Genomic DNA, 22,254 nt, shown 5'->3' on the forward strand with positions numbered 1-22,254 from the left:
CTCACTACCCTCTGTGTGAAAAATTGCCCCTCTGGACACTTTTGTATCTCTCCCCTCTCACCTTAAACCTCTGCCCTATAGTTTTACACTCCCCTACCTTTGGGAAAAGATATTGACTATCTAGCTGATCTGTGCCCCTCATTATTTTATAGACCTCTATCAGATCACCTCTCAGCTTCCTACACTCCAGAGAAAAAAGTCCCAGTCTATCCAGCCTCTCCGTGTAACTCAATCCATCAGGTCCCGGGATGGGACGGGACGAGGGTGGGGGTTTGTGTGGGATCAGAGTCTGAAAACGAGAGTTTTCAGGAGCGAGATGGAGAAAGGCATCGCGCGCTAAGGGCTGGGGTGGTTTGGAACTCTCCCCCAGACTCAGTAATCGATGTGGGGTCAGTTAAAATTAAATCTCTGAGACTGAGAGAATTCTGTCACCCAACCAGATCAGAGACAAGGGGAGGGAGTTATGGAGATGGGTAATAGATCATCATGATCTCGCTGGATGGGGCATCAGGTTTTAGAGGGGCTGAATGGCCTCCTCCTGTTCCTGTGTAACAGGCTCGAGGGGGGCTGAATGGCCTCCTCCTATTCCTGTGTAACAGGCTCGAGAGAGGGACTGAATGCCCTCCTCTTCTTATTTCACTTGGTCTTCTCCACATCTGATTGAAACAATCTCACAATGTTATGATCACTCTTTCCAAATTGCTCCCTGAAGGTCTCACCTCCCCAGTGTGGGGGTGGGGGGGGTTTGCAGCAATTTGGCTCCACAGGATTTGGTTGGTGTTCAGGTGGGGAGGGACAGAGATTTGGGGGAGAGTGAGGGAGGGAGGGAGTGGAAAGGAGGGAGGGAAGGTGGGGGGGGGAGCGGTAACTGACCTGCCACCAGGCTGTGCCGGCACTGCTGTCTCCGGGGACCTCGACACCGTAACACTGCAGGGTGAAGTACAGCACAGCGATGGCGATGTGCTGGGGGGGCCGGTGTAGGCACAGGGTGCTGTGGTAACTGTCCCTCAGCACCGCCCAGGCGGTCAGGGCCAGCGGAGTCCGCTTCCAGGCGTGACGGTTCATCCAGCACCTCAGGGACACCAGATAGTGCAGCAGGTACTGGCCAGAGAGAACACACCAATCAGAGCAAGGCACGGCGCAGGGGACCACTCAGCCCATCCAACCTGTGCTAGCCCCCCCCCAGCACCGAGGCAGCCCATTCCCAGCCCCAGGCCCACTGTGGGTGCACGGACCCCGGGAGTCCCTCACCGTGTGGGGGTGCGCAGTCCCCGGGGGAGTCCCTCACCTTGTGGGGGTGCACGGTCCCCAGGAGTTCCTCACCGTGTGGGGGTGCACGGTCCCCGGGGGAGTCCCTCACCTTGTGGGGGTGCGCGGTCCCCGGGAGTCCCTCACCGTGTTGGGGGTGCGCGGTCCCTGGGAGTCCCTCACCGTGTGGGGGTGCGCAGTCCCCAGGAGTCCCTCACCTTGTGGGGGTGTGCGGTCCCCGGGGGAGTCCCTCCTCACCTTGTGGGGGTGTGCGGTCCCCGGGGGAGTCCCTCACCTTGTGGGGGTGCGTGGTCCCCAGGGGAGTCCGTCACCTTGTGGGGGGTGCGCGGTCCCCAGGGGAGTTCCTCACCTTGTGGGAGTGCGCGGTCCCCGGGGAAGTCCCTCACCTTGTGGGGGTGCACGGTCCCCGGGGGAGTCCCTCACCTTGTGGGGGTGCGCAGTCCCCAGGGGAGTCCCTCACCTTGTGGGGGTGCGCGGTCCCTGGGAGTCCCTCACCTTGTGGGAGTGCGCAGTCCCCAGGGGAGTCCCTCACCTTGTGGGGGTGCGCGGTCCCCGGGAGTTCCTCACTGTGTGGGGGTGCGCGGTCCCCGGGGGAGTCCCTCACCTTGTGGGGGTGCACGGTCCCCGGGGGAGTCCCTCACCTTGTGGGGGGTGCGCAGTCCCCAGGGGAGTCCCTCACCTTGTGGGGGTGCGCGTTCCCTGGGAGTCCCTCACATTGTGGGAGTGCGCGGTCCCCAGGGGAGTCCCTCACCTTGTGGGGGTGCGCGGTCCCTGGGAGTCCCTCACCTTGTGGGGGTGCGCGGTCCCCGGGAGTCCCTCACCTTGTGGGGGTGCGCGGTCCCCAGGGGAGTCCCTCACCTTGTGGGGGTGCGCGGTCCCCGGGAGTTCCTCACCGTGTGGGGGTGCGCAGTCCCCAGGGGAGACCCTCACCTTGTGGGGGTGCGCGGTTCCCAGGGGAGTCCCTCACCTTGTGGGGGTGCGCGGTCCCCAGGGGAGTCCCTCACCTTGTGGGGGTGCACGGTCCCCGGGGGAGTCCCTCACCTTGTGGGGGTGCGCAGTCCCCAGGGGAGTCCCTCACCTTGTGGGGGTGTGCGGTCCCTGGGAGTCCCTCACCTTGTGGGAGTGCGCGGTCCCTGGGAGTCCCTCACCTTGTGGGGGTGCGCGGTCCCCGGGAGTCCCTCACCTTGTGGGGGTGCGCGGTCCCCAGGGGAGTCCCTCACCTTGTGGGGGTGCGCAGTCCCCGGGAGTTCCTCACCGTGTGGGGGTGCGCGGTCCCCGGGGGAGTCCCTCACCTTGTGGGGGTGCGCAGTCCCTGGGAGTCCCTCACCTTGTGGGAGTGCGCGGTCCCTGGGAGTCCCTCACCTTGTGGGGGTGCGCGGTCCCCGGGAGTCCCTCACCTTGTGGGGGTGCGCGGTCCCCAGGGGAGTCCCTCACCTTGTGGGGGTGCGCAGTCCCCGGGAGTTCCTCACCGTGTGGGGGTGCGCGGTCCCCGGGGGAGTCCCTCACCTTGTGGGGGTGCGCAGTCCCCGGGAGTTCCTCACCATGTGGGGGTGCGCAGTCCCCGGGAGTCCCTCACCTTGTGGGGGTGCGCAGTCCCCGGGAGTCCCTCACCTTGTGGGGGTGCGCGGTCCCTGGGAGTCCCTCACCTTGTGGGAGTGCGCAGTCACCAGGGGAGTCCCTCACCTTGTGGGGGTGCGCGGTCCCCGGGAGTTCCTCACTGTGTGGGGGTGCGCGGTCCCCGGGGGAGTCCCTCACCTTGTGGGGGTGCACGGTCCCCAGAGGAGTCCCTCACCTTGTGGGGGTGCGCGGTCCCCGGGAGTCCCTCACCGTGTGGGGGTGCGCGGTCCCCGGGAGTCCCTCACCTTGTGGGGGTGCGCGGTTCCCAGGGGAGTCCCTCACCTTGTGGGGGTGCGCGGTCCCCGGGGGAGTCCCTCACCTTGTGGGGGTGCACGGTCCCCGGGGGAGTCCCTCACCTTGTGGGGGTGCGCAGTCCCCAGGGGAGTCCCTCACCTTGTGGGGGTGCGCGTTCCCTGGGAGTCCCTCACATTGTGGGAGTGCGCGGTCCCCAGGGGAGTCCCTCACCTTGTGGGGGTGCGCGGTCCCTGGGAGTCCCTCACCTTGTGGGGGTGCGCGGTCCCCGGGAGTCCCTCACCTTGTGGGAGTGCGCGGTCCCCAGGGGAGTCCCTCACCTTGTGGGGGTGCGCGGTCCCCGGGAGTTCCTCACCGTGTGGGGGTGCGCAGTCCCCAGGGGAGACCCTCACCTTGTGGGGGTGCGCGGTTCCCAGGGGAGTCCCTCACCTTGTGGGGGTGCGCGGTCCCCAGGGGAGTCCCTCACCTTGTGGGGGTGCACGGTCCCCGGGGGAGTCCCTCACCTTGTGGGGGTGCGCAGTCCCCAGGGGAGTCCCTCACCTTGTGGGGGTGTGCGGTCCCTGGGAGTCCCTCACCTTGTGGGAGTGCGCGGTCCCCAGGGGAGTCCCTCACCTTGTGGGGGTGCGCGGTCCCTGGGAGTCCCTCACCTTGTGGGGGTGCGCGGTCCCCGGGAGTCCCTCACCTTGTGGGGGTGCGCGGTCCCCAGGGGAGTCCCTCACCTTGTGGGGGTGCGCAGTCCCCGGGAGTTCCTCACCGTGTGGGGGTGCGCGGTCCCCGGGGGAGTCCCTCACCTTGTGGGGGTGCGCAGTCCCCGGGAGTTCCTCACCGCGTGGGGGTGCGCAGTCCCCGGGAGTCCCTCACCTTGTGGGGGTGCGCAGTCCCCGGGAGTCCCTCACCTTGTGGGGGTGCGCGGTCCCGGGGGAGTCCCTCACCTTGTGGGGGTGCTCGATGGTGACTTGGAAGTTGAGGACTCTGAGCATCAGCAGCTCACACTGAACCACACTATCCCGCAGCTCCCAGAACTTACTGTCCAGCTCCAGCGGCTCAGCGTGGGGGTTCAGGTACCTGACAGAGACAACGAGAAGTTAGATACATTCACATAGCACCCAGAGTCACACCGAGAGACAGGGTTGGGGGGTGGGGTTGTCGCGAGAGAGAGAGAGAGGGAGAGAGAGAGAGACAGGGGTGTAGCTTACTCTGTATCTAACCCCATGCTGTACCTGTCCTGGGAGTGTTTGATGGGGGACAGTGTAGAGGGAGCTTTACTCTGTATCTAACCCCGTGCTGTCCCTGTCCTGGGAGTGTTTGATGGGGGACAGTGTAGAGGGAGCTTTACTCTGTATCTAACCCCGTGCTGTACCTGTCCTGGGAGTGTTTGATGGGGGACAGTGTAGAGGGAGAGCTTTACTCTGTATCTAACCCCGTGCTGTCCCTGTCCTGGGAGTGTTTGATGGGGGGACAGGGTAGAGGGAGCTTTACTCTGTATCTAACCCCGTACTGTACCTGTCCTGGGAGTGTGTGACGGGGGACAGTGTAGAGGGAGCTTTACTCTGTATCTAACCCCGTGCTGTCCCTGTCCTGGGAGTGTTTGATGGGGGACAGTGTAGAGGGAGAGCTTTACTCTGTATCTAACCCCGTGCTGTCCCTGTCCTGGGAGTGTTTGATGGGGGTACAGGGTAGAGGGAGCTTTACTCTGTATCTAACCCCGTGCTGTACCTGTCCTGGGAGTGTTTGATGGGGACAGTGTAGAGGGAGCTTTACTCTGTATCTAACCCCGTGCTGTAGCTGTCCTGGGAGTGTTTGATGGGGGACAGTGTAGAGGGAGCTTCACTCTGTATCTAACCCCGTGCTGTACCTGTCCTGGGAGTGTTTGATGGGGACAGTGTAGAGGGAGCTTTACTCTGTATCTAACCCCGTGCTGTACCTGTCCTGGGAGTGTTTGATGGGGGACAGTGTAGAGGGAGCTTTACTCTGTATCTAACCCTGTGCTGTACCTGTCCTGGGAGTGTTTGATGGGGGACAGTGTAGAGGGAGAGCTTTACTCTGTATCTAACCCCGTGCTGTACCTGTCCTGGGAGTGTTTGATGGGGGGACAGGGTAGAGGGAGCTTTACTCTGTATCTAACCCCGTGCTGTACCTGTCCTGGGAGTGTTTGATGGGGGACAGTGTAGAGGGAGCTTTACTCTGTATCTAACCCCGTGCTGTACCTGTCCTGGGAGTGTGTGATGGGGGACAGTGTAGAGGGAGCTTTACTCTGTATCTAACCCCGTGCTGTACCTGTCCTGGGAGTGTTTGATGGGGGACAGTGTAGAGGGAGCTTTACTCTGTATCTAACCCCGTGCTGTACCTGTCCTGGGAGTGTTTGATGGGGGACAGTGTAGAGGGAGCTTTACTCTGTATCTAACCCCGTGCTGTACCTGTCCTGGGAGTGTTTGATGGGGGGACAGTGTAGAGGGAGCTTTACTCTGTATCTAACCCCGTGCTGTACCTGTCCTGGGAGTGTTTGATGGGGGACAGTGTAGAGGGAGAGCTTTACTCTGTATCTAACCCCGTGCTGTCCCTGTCCTGGGAGTGTTTGATGGGGGGACAGGGTAGAGGGAGCTTTACTCTGTATCTAACCCCGTGCTGTACCTGTCCTGGGAGTGTGTGATGGGGGACAGTGTAGAGGGAGCTTTACTCTGTATCTAACCCCGTGCTGTACCTGTCCTGGGAGTGTTTGATGGGGGACAGTGTAGAGGGAGCTTTACTCTGTATCTAACCCCGTGCTGTACCTGTCCTGGGAGTGTTTGATGGGGGGACAGTGTAGAGGGAGCTTTACTCTGTATCTAACCCCGTGCTGTACCTGTCCTGGGAGTGTTTGATGGGGGACAGTGTAGAGGGAGAGCTTTACTCTGTATCTAACCCCGTGCTGTCCCTGTCCTGGGAGTGTTTGATGGGGGGACAGGGTAGAGGGAGCTTTACTCTGTATCTAACCCCGTGCTGTACCTGTCCTGGGAGTGTGTGATGGGGGACAGTGTAGAGGGAGCTTTACTCTGTATCTAACCCCGTGCTGTACCTGTCCTGGGAGTGTTTGATGGGGGACAGTGTAGAGGGAGCTTTACTCTGTATCTAACCCCGTGCTGTACCTGTCCTGGGAGTGTTTGATGGGGGACAGTGTAGAGGGAGCTTTACTCTGTACCTAACCCCGTGCTGTACCTGTCCTGGGAGTGTTTGATGGGGGGACAGTGTAGAGGGAGCTTTACTCTGTATCTAACCCCGTGCTGTACCTGTCCTGGGAGTGTTTGATGGGGGGACAGGGTAGAGGGAGCTTTACTCTGTATCTAACCCCGTGCTGTACCTGTCCTGGGAGTGTGTGATGGGGGACAGTGTAGAGGGAGCTTTACTCTGTATCTAACCCCGTGCTGTACCTGTCCTGGGAGTGTTTGATGGGGGACAGTGTAGAGGGAGCTTTACTCTGTATCTAACCCCGTGCTGTACCTGTCCTGGGAGTGTTTGATGGGGGACAGTGTAGAGGGAGCTTTACTCTGTACCTAACCCCGTGCTGTACCTGTCCTGGGAGTGTTTGATGGGGGGACAGTGTAGAGGGAGCTTTACTCTGTATCTAACCCCGTGCTGTACCTGTCCTGGGAGTGTTTGATGGGGACAGTGTAGAGGGAGCTTTACTCTGTATCTAACCCCGTGCTGTAGCTGTCCTGGGAGTGTTTGATGGGGGACAGTGTAGAGGGAGCTTCACTCTGTATCTAACCCCGTGCTGTACCTGTCCTGGGAGTGTTTGATGGGGACAGTGTAGAGGGAGCTTTACTCTGTATCTAACCCCGTGCTGTACCTGTCCTGGGAGTGTTTGATGGGGGACAGTGTAGAGGGAGCTTTACTCTGTATCTAACCCCGTGCTGTACCTGTCCTGGGAGTGTTTGATGGGGGACAGTGTAGAGGGAGAGCTTTACTCTGTATCTAACCCCGTGCTGTACCTGTCCTGGGAGTGTTTGATGGGGGGACAGGGTAGAGGGAGCTTTACTCTGTATCTAACCCCGTGCTGTACCTGTCCTGGGAGTGTGTGATGGGGGACAGTGTAGAGGGAGCTTTACTCTGTATCTAACCCCGTGCTGTACCTGTCCTGGGAGTGTTTGATGGGGGACAGTGTAGAGGGAGCTTTACTCTGTATCTAACCCCGTGCTGTACCTGTCCTGGGAGTGTTTGATGGGGGACAGTGTAGAGGGAGCTTTACTCTGTATCTAACCCCGTGTTGTCCCTGTCCTGGGAGTGTTTGATGGGGGACAGTGTAGAGGGAGCTTTACTCTGTATCTAACCCCGTGCTGTACCTGTCCTGGGAGTGTTTGATGGGGGACAGTGTAGAGGGAGCTTTACTCTGTATCTAACCCCGTGCTGTACCTGTCCTGGGAGTGTTCGATGGGGACAGTGTAGAGGGAGCTTTACTCTGTATCTAACCCCGTGCTGTACCTGTCCTGGGAGTGTTTGATGGGGGACAGTGTAGAGGGAGCTTTACTCTGTATCTAACCCCGTGCTGTACCTGTCCTGGGAGTGTTTGATGGGGGTGGAGGGGGGGAGACTAACCTGTGACACACGTTGATGATGTCACGGGCCCTCAGGTGTTGTTCCTCCACCTTTCCTGCCAGGTAGATCGCAGCCATGGCAACCAGGTAAGGGTCGTAATTCTGAATGTTGGCGTGTTGGAAGAATTTGTGGTAAATGCAGCAGGCGGAAGCCATGGGGACGGAGTGCATTCCCAACTTAACTCCTACAGGGGAGAAAGGAACAGCGTGAATTCCCGCTTCCCAAATCCAGACACCGCCCCTCTCCAGCCTGTTACACAGGAACAGCACGAGGCCATTCAGCCCCTCTCCAGCCTGTTACACAGGAACAGCACGAGGCCATTCAGCCCCTCTCCAGCCTGTTACACAGGAACAGCACGAGGCCATTCAGCCCCTATCTCCAGCCTGTTACACAGGAACAGCACGAGGCCATTCAGCCCCTCTCCAGCCTGTTACACAGGAACAGCACAAGGCCATTCAGCCCCTATCTCCAGCCTGTTACACAGGAACAGCACGAGGCCATTCAGCCCCTCTCCAGCCTGTTACACAGGAACAGCACGAGGCCATTCAGCCCCTCTCTCCAGCCTGTTACACAGGAACAGCACGAGGCCATTCAGCCCCTCTCCAGCCTGTTACACAGGAACAGCACAAGGCCATTCAGCCCCTATCTCCAGCCTGTTACACAGGAACAGCACGAGGCCATTCAGCCCCTCTCCAGCCTGTTACACAGGAACAGCACGAGGCCATTCAGCCCCTCTCCAGCCTGTTACACAGGAACAGCACGAGGCCATTCAGCCCCTATCTCCAGCCTGTTACACAGGAACAGCACGAGGCCATTCAGCCCCTATCTCCAGCCTGTTACACAGGAACAGCACGAGGCCATTCAGCCCCTATCTCCAGCCTGTTACACAGGAACAGCACGAGGCCATTCAGCCCCTCTCCAGCCTGTTACACAGGAACAGCACGAGGCCATTCAGCCCCTATCTCCAGCCTGTTACACAGGAACAGCACGAGGCCATTCAGCCCCTATCTCCAGCCTGTTACACAGGAACAGCACGAGGCTATTCAGCCCCTCTCTCCAGCCTGTTACACAGGAACAGCACGAGGCCATTCAGCCCCTATCTCCAGCCTGTTACACAGGAACAGCACGAGGCCATTCAGCCCCTATCTCCAGCCTGTTACACAGGAACAGCACGAGGCCATTCAGCCCCTCTCCAGCCTGTTACGCAGGAACAGCACGAGGCCATTCAGCCCCATCTCCAGCCTGTTACGCAGGAACAGCACGAGGCCATTCAGCCCCTATCTCCAGCCTGTTACACAGGAACAGCACGAGGCCATTCAGTCCCTCTCCAGCCTGTTACACAGGAACAGCACGAGGCTATTCAGCCCCTATCTCCAGCCTGTTACACAGGAACAGCACGAGGCCATTCAGCCCCTCTCCAGCCTGTTACGCAGGAACAGCACGAGGCCATTCAGCCCCATCTCCAGCCTGTTACGCAGGAACAGCACGAGGCCATTCAGCCCCTATCTCCAGCCTGTTACACAGGAACAGCACGAGGCCATTCAGCCCCTATCTCCAGCCTGTTACACAGGAACAGCACGAGGCCATTCAGCCCCTATCTCCGGCCTGTTACACAGGAACAGCACGAGGCCATTCAGCCCCTATCTCCAGCCTGTTACACAGGAACAGCACGAGGCCATTCAGCCCCTCTCCAGCCTGTTACACAGGAACAGCACGAGGCCATTCAGCCCCTATCTCCGGCCTGTTACACAGGAACAGCACGAGGCCATTCAGCCCCTCTCCAGCCTGTTACACAGGAACCGGAGGCCATTCAGCCCCTCTCTCCAGCCTGTCCAGGACTAATCGTATCTTAACTCCACTTACCCTTCTCGGTTCCGTGACCCTTGACCTTGCCCCCTGTCAATAATCTATCAATCTCGGGGGTGAAATTTCAACTGAACCACCCCCACGCCCCCACCCCATCCCCACACCCCCACCAACTCTCATTGTAAATACCTGTCCCCCTCATAATGGACACTCTGACCCCCCCCGCAGAGGAAACCGTTTCTCTGCATTGACCCAATCAAATTCTTTAATGATCTGAAACACCCTCCGCCCCCCCCACCTCGATCAGGTCACCCCCTCAATCTTCCACACTCGGGGTGGGGTACAGTCTGTGTGACCCGCTCGCAGAGCTGAACCCTCTCATTCCCATCGATCTGTGTGGGGGTGGGGGAGGAGTGCGGAATCCGGTTACACCGCACCCCCCAGCTCATTCCTGGAAGGTTGGAACATACAAAAACAACAGTCTGCATTTCGATAGCACCCTTCACTCCAGTGCAACAGCCCGCCCACCCTGGTGCTTCACAGCAGTGTCAGTCACACAGAATCCGACCCCCCCCCACCCCCCCACCTCTGGGAGATATCAGGGACAGGCAACCAAAAGCTCGGTCACACAGGGAGATTTATACAGGAGAGACAGAGACAGCGACACCGAGACACCGACACAGCGACACCGACAGAGACACCAACACCGACACGGCGACAGAGACAGAGACACCGACAGTGACACAGAGACAGACACACAGACACACCGACACGCAGACACCGACACGCAGACACCGACACGGCGACAGAGACACTGACACAGACACCGACACAGCGACAGAGACACAGACACCGACACGGCGACAGAGACACCGACACAGACACCGACACCGACACGGCGACAGAGACACCGACACCGACACGGCGACAGAGACACCGACACCGACACGGCGACAGAGACACCGACACCGACACGGCGACAGAGACACCGACACAGACACCGACACGGCGACAGAGACACAGACACCGACACGGCGACAGAGACACCGACACCGACACGGCGACAGAGACACCGACACCGACACGGCGACAGAGACACAGACACCGACACGGCGACAGAGACACCGACACCGACACGGCGACAGAGACACAGACACCGACACGGCGACAGAGACACAGACACCGACACGGCGACAGAGACACAGACACCGACACGGCGACAGAGACACAGACACCGACACCGACACGGCGACAGAGACACAGACACAGACACCGACACGGCGACAGAGACACAGACACCGACACGGCGACAGAGACACAGACACCGACACGGCGACAGAGACACAGACACAGACACCGACACGGCGACAGAGACACAGACACCGACACGGCGACAGAGACACAGACACAGACACCGACACCGACACCGACACAGACACAGACACGGCGACAGAGACACAGACACCGACACGGCGACAGAGACACAGACACCGACACCGACAGAGACACAGACACGGCGACAGAGACACAGACACCGACACGGCGACACAGACACAGACACCGACACGGCGACAGAGACACCGACACGGCGACAGAGACACAGACACGGCGACAGAGACACAGACACGGCGACAGAGACACAGACACCGACACGGCGACAGAGACACAGACACAGACACCGACACGGCGACAGAGACACAGACACCGACACGGCGACAGAGACACAGACACCGACATGGCGACAGAGACACAGACACCGACACCGACACGGCGACAGAGACACAGACACCGACACGGCGACAGAGACACCGACACCGACACGGCGACAGAGACACAGACACCGACACGGCGACAGAGACACAGACACCGACACGGCGACAGAGACACCGACACCGACACCGACACGGCGACAGAGACACAGACACCGACACGGCGACAGAGACACAGACACCGACATGGCGACAGAGACACAGACACCGACACCGACACGGCGACAGAGACACAGACACCGACACGGCGACAGAGACACAGACACCGACACGGCGACAGAGACACCGACACCGACACGGCGACAGAGACACAGACACCGACACGGCGACAGAGACACAGACACCGACACGGCGACAGAGACACAGACACCGACAGAGACACAGAGACACAGACACCGACATGGCGACAGAGACACAGACACCGACACCGACACGGCGACAGAGACACAGACACCGACAGAGACACAGACACCGACACGGCGACAGAGACACAGACACCGACACGGCGACAGAGACACAGACACCGACACGGCGACAGAGACACAGACACCGACACGGCGACAGAGACACAGACACCGACACGGCGACAGAGACACAGACACAGACACCGACACGGCGACAGAGACACAGACACCGACACCGACACGGCGACAGAGACACCGACACCGACACGGCGACAGAGACACAGACACCGACACGGCGACAGAGACACAGACACAGACACCGACACGGCGACACAGACACAGACACCGACACGGCGACAGAGACACAGACACGGCGACAGAGACACAGACACCGACACGGCGACAGAGACACAGACACCGACACGGCGACAGAGACACAGACACAGACACCGACACGGCGACAGAGACACAGACACAGACACCGACACGGCGACACAGACACAGACACCGACACGGCGACAGAGACACAGACACGGCGACAGAGACACAGACACCGACACGGCGACAGAGACACAGACACCGACACGGCGACAGAGACACAGACACCGACACGGCGACAGAGACACAGACACCGACACGGCGACAGAGACACAGACACCGACACGGCGACAGAGACACCGACACGGCGACAGAGACACCGACACGGCGACAGAGACACCGACACGGCGACAGAGACACCGACACGGCGACAGAGACACCGACACGGCGACAGAGACACCGACACGGCGACAGAGACACCGACACGGCGACAGAGACACCGACACGGCGACAGAGACACCGACACGGCGACAGAGACACCGACACGGCGACAGAGACACCGACACGGCGACAGAGACACCGACACCGACACCGACACGGCGACACCGACACCGACACGGCGACACCGACACCGACACGGCGACACCGACACCGACACGGCGACACCGACACCGACACGGCGACACCGACACCGACACGGTGACACCGACACGGCGACAGAGACACAGACACCGACACGGCGACAGAGACACCGACACGGCGACAGAGACACCGATACGGCGACAGAGACACCGACACAGACAGAGACACAGACACCGACACAGACAGAGACACAGACACCGACACACCGACAGAGACACCGACACGGCGACAGAGACACCGACACGGCGACAGAGACACAGACACCGACACGGCGACAGAGACACAGACACGGCGACAGAGACACCGACACCGACAGAGACACAGACACCGACACGGCGACAGAGACACCGACAGAGACACAGACACCGACACGGCGACAGAGACACAGACACAGACACCGACACGGCGACAGAGACACAGACACCGACACGGCGACACAGACACAGACACCGACACGGCGACACAGACACCGACACGGCGACAGAGACACAGACACAGACACCGACACGGCGACAGAGACACCGACACAGACACGGCGACAGAGACACAGACACCGACACGGCGACAGAGACACTGACACAGACACGGCGACAGAGACACAGACACGGCGACAGAGACACAGACACCGACACTGCGACAGAGACACAGACACCGACACGGCGACAGAGACACAGACACCGACACGGCGACAGAGACACAGACACCGACACGGCGACAGAGACACAGACACCGACACGGCGACAGAGACACAGACACCGACACGGCGACAGAGACACAGACACCGACACGGCGACAGAGACACAGACACCGACACGGCGACAGAGACACAGACACAGACACCGACACGGCGACAGAGACACAGACACCGACACGGCGACAGAGACAGAGACACAGACACCGACACGGCGACAGAGACACCGACACGGCGACACAGACACAGATACCGACACGGCGACAGAGACACAGACACCGACACGGCGACAGAGACACCGACACGGCGACAGAGACACCGACACGGCGACAGAGACACCGACACGGCGACAGAGACACAGACACCGACACGGCGACAGAGACACCGACACGGCGACAGAGACACTGACACCGACACGGCGACGGAGACACAGACACGGCGACAGAGACACAGACACGGCGACAGAGACACAGACACCGACACGGCGACAGAGACACAGACACCGACACCGACACGGCGACGGAGACACCGACACGGCGACACAGACACAGACACCGACACGGCGACAGAGACACAGACACCGACACGGCGACAGAGACACAGACACGGCGACAGAGACACAGACACGGCGACAGAGACACAGACACGGCGACAGAGACACAGACACGGCGACAGAGACACAGACACGGCGACAGAGACACAGACACTGACACGGCGACAGAGACACCGACACGGCGACAGAGGCACTGACACCGACACGGCGACGGAGACACAGACACCGACACGGCGACAGAGACACAGACACCGACACGGCGACAGAGACACAGACACCGACACGGCGACAGAGACACAGACACCGACACGGCGACAGAGACACAGACACCGACACGGCGACAGAGACACAGACACCGACACGGCGACAGAGACACAGACACCGACACGGCGACAGAGACACAGACACCGACACGGCGACAGAGACACAGACACCGACACGGCGACAGAGACACAGACACCGACACGGCGACAGAGACACAGACACCGACACGGCGACAGAGACACCGACACGGCGACAGAGACACCGACACGGCGACAGAGACACCGACACGGCGACAGAGACACCGACACCGACACGGCGACAGAGACACCGACACGGCGACAGAGACACTGACACCGACACGGCGACGGAGACACAGACACGGCGACAGAGACACAGACACGGCGACAGAGACACAGACACCGACACGGCGACAGAGACACAGACACCGACACCGACAAGGCGACGGAGACACCGACACGGCGACACAGACACAGACACCGACACAGCGACAGAGACACAGACACGGCGACAGAGACACAGACACGGCGACAGAGACACAGACACCGACACAGCGACAGAGACACAGACACCGACACGGCGACAGAGACACAGACACGGCGACAGAGACACAGACACGGCGACAGAGACACAGACACTGACACGGCGACAGAGACACCGACACGGCGACAGAGACACTGACACCGACACCGACACGGTGACGGAGACACAGACACCGACACGGCGACACAGACACCGACACGGCGACAGAGACACAGACACCGACACGGCGACACAGACACCGACACGGCGACGGAGACACTGACACGGCGACACAGACACAGACACCGACACGGCGACAGAGACACAGACACCGACACGGCGACAGAGACACAGACACAGACACCGACACCGACAGAGACACCGACACCGACACGGCGACAGAGACACAGACACCGACACGGCGACGGAGACACAGACACCGACACGGCGACAGAGACACAGACACCGACACGGCGACAGAGACACAGACACCGACACGGCGACGGAGACACAGACACGGCGACACGGCGACAGAGACACAGACACCGACACGGCGACAGAGACACAGACACCGACACGGCGACAGAGACACCGACACGGCGACAGAGACACAGACACCGACACGGCGACGGAGACACAGACACGGCGACACGGCGACAGAGACACAGACACCGACACGGCGACAGAGACACAGACACAGACACCGACACGGCGACAGAGACACTGACACCGACACGGCGACAGAGACACAGACACCGACACGGCGACAGAGACACTGACACGGCGACAGAGACACAGACACCGACACCGACACGGCGACAGAGACACAGACACCGACACGGCGACAGAGACACAGACACCGACAGAGACACAGACACCGACACGGCGACAGAGACACAGACACCGACACGGCGACAGAGACACAGACACCGACACGGCGACAGAGACACAGACACCGACAGAGACACAGACACCGACACGGCGACAGAGACACAGACACCGACACTGCGACAGCGACACAGACACCGACACCGACACGGCGACAGAGACACAGACACCGACAGAGACACAGACACCGACACGGCGACGGAGACACTGACACCGACACGGCGACAGAGACACAGACACCGACACGGCGACAGAGACACAGACACCGACACGGCGACAGAGACACAGACACCGACACGGCGACAGAGACACAGACACCGACACTGCGACAGAGACACAGACACCGACACCGACACGGCGACAGAGACACAGACACCGACAGAGACACAGACACCGACACGGCGACGGAGACACTGACACGGCGACAGAGACACAGACACCGACACGGCGACAGAGACACAGACACCGACACGGCGACAGAGACACAGACACCGACACGGCGACAGAGACACCGACACGGCGACGGAGACACAGACACCGACACGGCGACGGAGACACAGACACCGACACGGCGACGGAGACACAGACACCGACACGGCGACGGAGACACAGACACCGACACGGCGACGGAGACACAGACACCGACACGGCGACGGAGACACAGACACCGACACGGCGACGGAGACACAGACACCGACACGGCGACGGAGACACAGACACCGACACGGCGACGGAGACACAGACACCGACACGGCGACGGAGACACAGACACCGACACGGCGACGGAGACACAGACACCGACACGGCGACGGAGACACAGACACCGACACGGCGACGGAGACACAGACACCGACACGGCGACGGAGACACAGACACCGACACGGCGACGGAGACACAGACACCGACACGGCGACGGAGACACAGACACCGACACGGCGACAGAGACACCGACACGGCGACGGAGACACCGACACCGACACGGCGACAGAGACACCGACACGGCGACAGAGACACAGACACCGACAGAGACACAGACACCGACAGAGACACAGACACCGACAGAGACACAGACACCGACACGGCGACAGAGACACAGACACCGACAGAGACACAGAGACACAGACACCGACAGAGACACAGACACCGACACGGCGACAGAGACACAGACACCGACACGGCGACAGAGACACAGACACCGACACGGCGACAGAGACACAGACACCGACACGGCGACAGAGACACAGACACCGACACGGCGACAGAGACACAGACACCGACACGGCGACAGAGACACTGACACCGACACGGCGACAGAGACACTGACACCGACACGGCGACGGAGACACCGACACGGCGACGGAGACACAGACACGGCGACGGAGACACCGACACCGACACGGCGACAGAGACACCGACACCGACAGAGACACAGAGACACAGACACCGACAGAGACACAGACACCGACACGGCGACAGAGACACAGACACCGACAGAGACACAGAGACACAGACACTGACAGAGACACAGACACCGACACGGCGACGGAGACACAGACACCGACACGGCGACAGAGACACAGACACCGACACGGCGACAGAGACACAGACACCGACACGGCGACAGAGACACAGACACCGACACGGCGACAGAGACACTGACACCGACACGGCGACAGAGACACCGACACGGCGACGGAGACACAGACACGGCGACGGAGACACCGACACCGACACGGCGACAGAGACACCGACACCGACACGGCGACAGAGACACAGACACCGACAGAGACACAGAGACACAGACACCGACAGAGACACAGACACCGACACGGCGACAGAGACACAGACACCGACAGAGACACAGAGACACAGACACCGCGACAGAGACACAGACACCGACACGGCGACAGAGACACAGACACCGACAGAGACACAGAGACACAGACACCGCGACAGAGACACAGACACCGACACGGCGACAGAGACACAGACACCGACACGGCGACAGAGACACAGACACCGACAAGGCGACAGAGACACTGACACCGACACGGCGACAGAGACACTGACACCGACACGGCGACAGAGACACAGACACGGCGACGGAGACACCGACACCGACACAGCGACAGAGACACAGACACCGACACGGCGACAGAGACACAGACACCGACACGGCGACAGAGACACAGACACCGACACGGCGACAGAGACACAGACACCGACACGGCGACAGAGACACAGACACCGACACGGCGACAGAGACACTGACACCGACACGGCGACAGAGACACCGACACGGCGACGGAGACACAGACACGGCGACGGAGACACCGACACCGACACGGCGACAGAGACACCGACACCGACACGGCGACAGAGACACAGACACCGACAGAGACACAGAGACACAGACACCGACAGAGACACAGACACCGACACGGCGACAGAGACACAGACACCGACAGAGACACAGAGACACAGACACCGCGACAGAGACACAGACACCGACACGGCGACAGAGACACAGACACCGACACGGCGACAGAGACACAGACACCGACACGGCGACAGAGACACAGACACCGACACGGCGACAGAGACACTGACACCGACACGGCGACAGAGACACAGACACCGACACGGCGACAGAGACACCGACACCGACACGGCGACAGAGACACCGACACGGCGACAGAGACACGGCGACAGAGACACCGACACCGACACGGCGACAGAGACACCGACACGGCGACAGAGACACGGCGACAGAGACACAGACACCGACACGGCGACAGAGACACCGACACGGCGACAGAGACACAGACACGGCGACAGAGACACAGACACGGCGACAGAGACACGGCGACAGAGACACAGACACCGACACGGCGACAGAGACACCGACACGGCGACAGACACACCGACACGGCGACAGAGACACGGCGACAGAGACACCGACACGGCGACAGAGACACAGACACGGCGACAGAGACACAGACACGGCGACAGAGACACAGACACGGCGACAGAGACACCGATACGGCGACAGAGACACCGACACGGCGACAGAGACACGGCGACAGAGACACCGACACCGCGACAGAGACACCAACACGGCGACAGAGACACGGCGACAGAGACACCGACACGGCGACAGAGACACAGACACGGCGACAGAGACACCGACACGGCGACAGAGACACGGCGACAGAGACACCGACACGGCGACAGAGACACAGACACGGCGACAGAGACACAGACACGGCGACAGAGACACAGACACGGCGACAGAGACACAGACACGGCGACAGAGGCACCGACACGGCGACAGAGGCACCGACACGGCGACAGAGGCACCGACACGGCGACAGACGCACCGACACGGCGACAGAGACACCGACACGGCGACAGAGACACCGACACGGCGACAGAGACACCGACACGGCGACAGAGACACCGACACGGCGACAGAGACACCGACACGGCGACAGAGACACCGACACGGCGACAGAGACACCGACACGGCGACAGAGACACCGACACGGCGACAGAGACACCGACACGGCGACAGAGACACCGACACGGCGACAGAGACACCGACACGGCGACAGAGACACCGACACGGCGACAGAGACACCGACACGGCGACAGAGACACCGACACGGCGACAGAGACACCGACAAGGCGACAGAGACACCGACACGGCGACAGAGACACCGACACGGCGACAGAGACACAGACACGGCGACAGAGACACAGACACGGCGACAGACACACCGACACGGCGACAGAGACACCGACACGGCGACAGAGACACCGACACGGCGACAGACACACCGACACGGCGACAGACACACCGACACGGCGACAGACACACCGACACGGCGACAGACACACCGACACGGCGACAGACACACCGACACGGCGACAGAGACACCGACACGGCGACAGAGACACCGACACGGCGACAGAGACACCGACACGGCGACAGAGACACCGACACGGCGACAGAGACACCGACACCGCGACAGAGACACGGCGACAGAGACACCGACACGGCGACAGAGACACAGACAGAGACACAGACACCGACACGGCGACAGACACACCGACACGGCGACAGACACACCGACACGGCGACAGAGACACCGACACGGCGACAGAGACACCGACACGGCGACAGAGACACCGACACGGCGACAGAGACACCGACACGGCGACAGAGACACCGACACGGCGACAGAGACACCGACACGGCGACAGAGACACCGACACGGCGACAGAGACACCGACACGGCGACAGAGACACGGCGACAGAGACACGGCGACAGAGACACGGCGACAGAGACACGGCGACAGAGACACGGCGACAGAGACACGGCGACAGAGACACGGCGACAGAGACACGGCGACAGAGACACGGCGACAGAGACACGGCGACAGAGACACGGCGACAGAGACACGGCGACAGAGACACGGCGACAGAGACACCGACACGGCGACAGAGACACCGACACGGCGACAGAGACACGGCGACAGAGACACGGCGACAGAGACACGGCGACAGAGACACCGACACGGCGACAGAGACACCGACACGGCGACAGAGACACGGCGACAGAGACACCGACACGGCGACAGAGACACCGACACGGCGACAGAGACACAGCGACAGAGACACGGCGACAGAGACACCGACACGGCGACAGAGACACCGACACGGCGACAGAGACACCGACACGGCGACAGAGACACGGCGACAGAGACACCGACACGGCGACAGAGACACCGACACGGCGACAGAGACACCGACACGGCGACAGAGACACCGACACGGCGACAGAGACACCGCGACAGAGACACGGCGACAGAGACACGGCGACAGAGACACGGCGACAGAGACACGGCGACAGAGACACGGCGACAGAGACACGGCGACAGAGACACGGCGACAGAGACACGGCGACAGAGACACGGCGACAGAGACACGGCGACAGAGACACGGCGACAGAGACACGGCGACAGAGACACGGCGACAGAGACACGGCGACACGGCGACAGAGACACGGCGACAGAGACACGGCGACAGAGACACGGCGACAGAGACACGGCGACAGAGACACGGCGACAGAGACACGGCGACAGAGACACCGACACGGCGACAGAGACACGGCGACAGAGACACGGCGACAGAGACACGGCGACAGAGACACGGCGACAGAGACACGGCGACAGAGACACCGACACGGCGACAGAGACACCGACACGGCGACAGAGACACCGACACGGCGACAGAGACACCGACACGGCGACAGAGACACGGCGACAGAGACACGGCGACAGAGACACGGCGACAGAGACACGGCGACAGAGACACGGCGACAGAGACACGGCGACAGAGACACGGCGACAGAGACACGGCGACAGAGACACGGCGACAGAGACACGGCGACAGAGACACGGCGACAGAGACACGGCGACAGAGACACGGCGACAGAGACACGGCGACAGAGACACCGACACGGCGACAGAGACACAGCGACAGAGACACAGCGACAGAGACACAGCGACAGAGACACAGCGACAGAGACACAGCGACAGAGACACAGCGACAGACACACCGACACGGCGACAGACACACCGACACGGCGACAGAGACACCGACACGGCGACAGAGACACCGACACGGCGACAGAGACACGGCGACAGAGACACCGACACGGCGACAGAGACACGGCGACAGAGACACGGCGACAGAGACACGGCGACAGAGACACGGCGACAGAGACACGGCGACAGAGACACGGCGACAGAGACACGGCGACAGAGACACGGCGACAGAGACACGGCGACAGAGACACGGCGACAGAGACACGGCGACAGAGACACGGCGACAGAGACACGGCGACAGAGACACGGCGACAGAGACACGGCGACAGAGACACGGCGACAGAGACACGGCGACAGAGACACGGCGACAGAGACACGGCGACAGAGACACGGCGACAGAGACACGGCGACAGAGACACGGCGACAGAGACACGGCGACAGAGACACGGCGACAGAGACACGGCGACAGAGACACGGCGACAGAGACACGGCGACAGAGACACGGCGACAGAGACACGGCGACAGAGACACGGCGACAGAGACACCGACACGGCGACAGACACACCGACACGGCGACAGAGACACCGACACGGCGACAGAGACACCGACACAGCGACAGAGACACCGACACAGCGACAGAGACACCGACACAGCGACAGAGACACGGCGACAGAGACACGGCGACAGAGACACGGCGACAGAGACACGGCGACAGAGACACGGCGACAGAGACACGGCGACAGAGACACGGCGACAGAGACACGGCGACAGAGACACGGCGACAGAGACACGGCGACAGAGACACGGCGACAGAGACACGGCGACAGAGACACGGCGACAGAGACACGGCGACAGAGACACGGCGACAGAGACACGGCGACAGAGACACGGCGACAGAGACACGGCGACAGAGACACGGCGACAGAGACACGGCGACAGAGACACGGCGACAGAGACACGGCGACAGAGACACGGCGACAGAGACACGGCGACAGAGACACGGCGACAGAGACACGGCGACAGAGACACGGCGACAGAGACACGGCGACAGAGACA

The 22,254-nt window shown here is 61.3% G+C and overlaps 1 protein-coding gene across 1 annotated transcript in view; it reads right to left on the reverse strand.

Annotated features, from left to right (window-relative positions):
* Window positions 1–873: 873 nt before the first annotated feature.
* ccnq (cyclin Q) overlaps window positions 874–22,254 on the reverse strand; it is a gene marked incomplete at its 3' end in the record, with an annotated part of 31,251 nt that continues 9,870 nt past the window's right edge. The window contains exons 4-6 of the mRNA XM_080184919.1: window positions 7,711–7,894; window positions 4,071–4,203; window positions 874–1,101 (exon numbers count right to left, since the gene is read on the reverse strand). Coding sequence (XP_080041045.1) covers window positions 874–1,101; window positions 4,071–4,203; window positions 7,711–7,894 — 545 coding nt within the window. The remainder of the gene's footprint in view (window positions 1,102–4,070; window positions 4,204–7,710; window positions 7,895–22,254) is intronic.

The sequence above is a fragment of the Carcharhinus amblyrhynchos genome, unplaced genomic scaffold (genome assembly GCF_965287045.1).
Source record: "Carcharhinus amblyrhynchos unplaced genomic scaffold, sCarAmb.v2.hapA chromosome_1035, whole genome shotgun sequence".
In the NCBI taxonomy this organism is placed as follows: domain Eukaryota; kingdom Metazoa; phylum Chordata; class Chondrichthyes; order Carcharhiniformes; family Carcharhinidae; genus Carcharhinus; species Carcharhinus amblyrhynchos.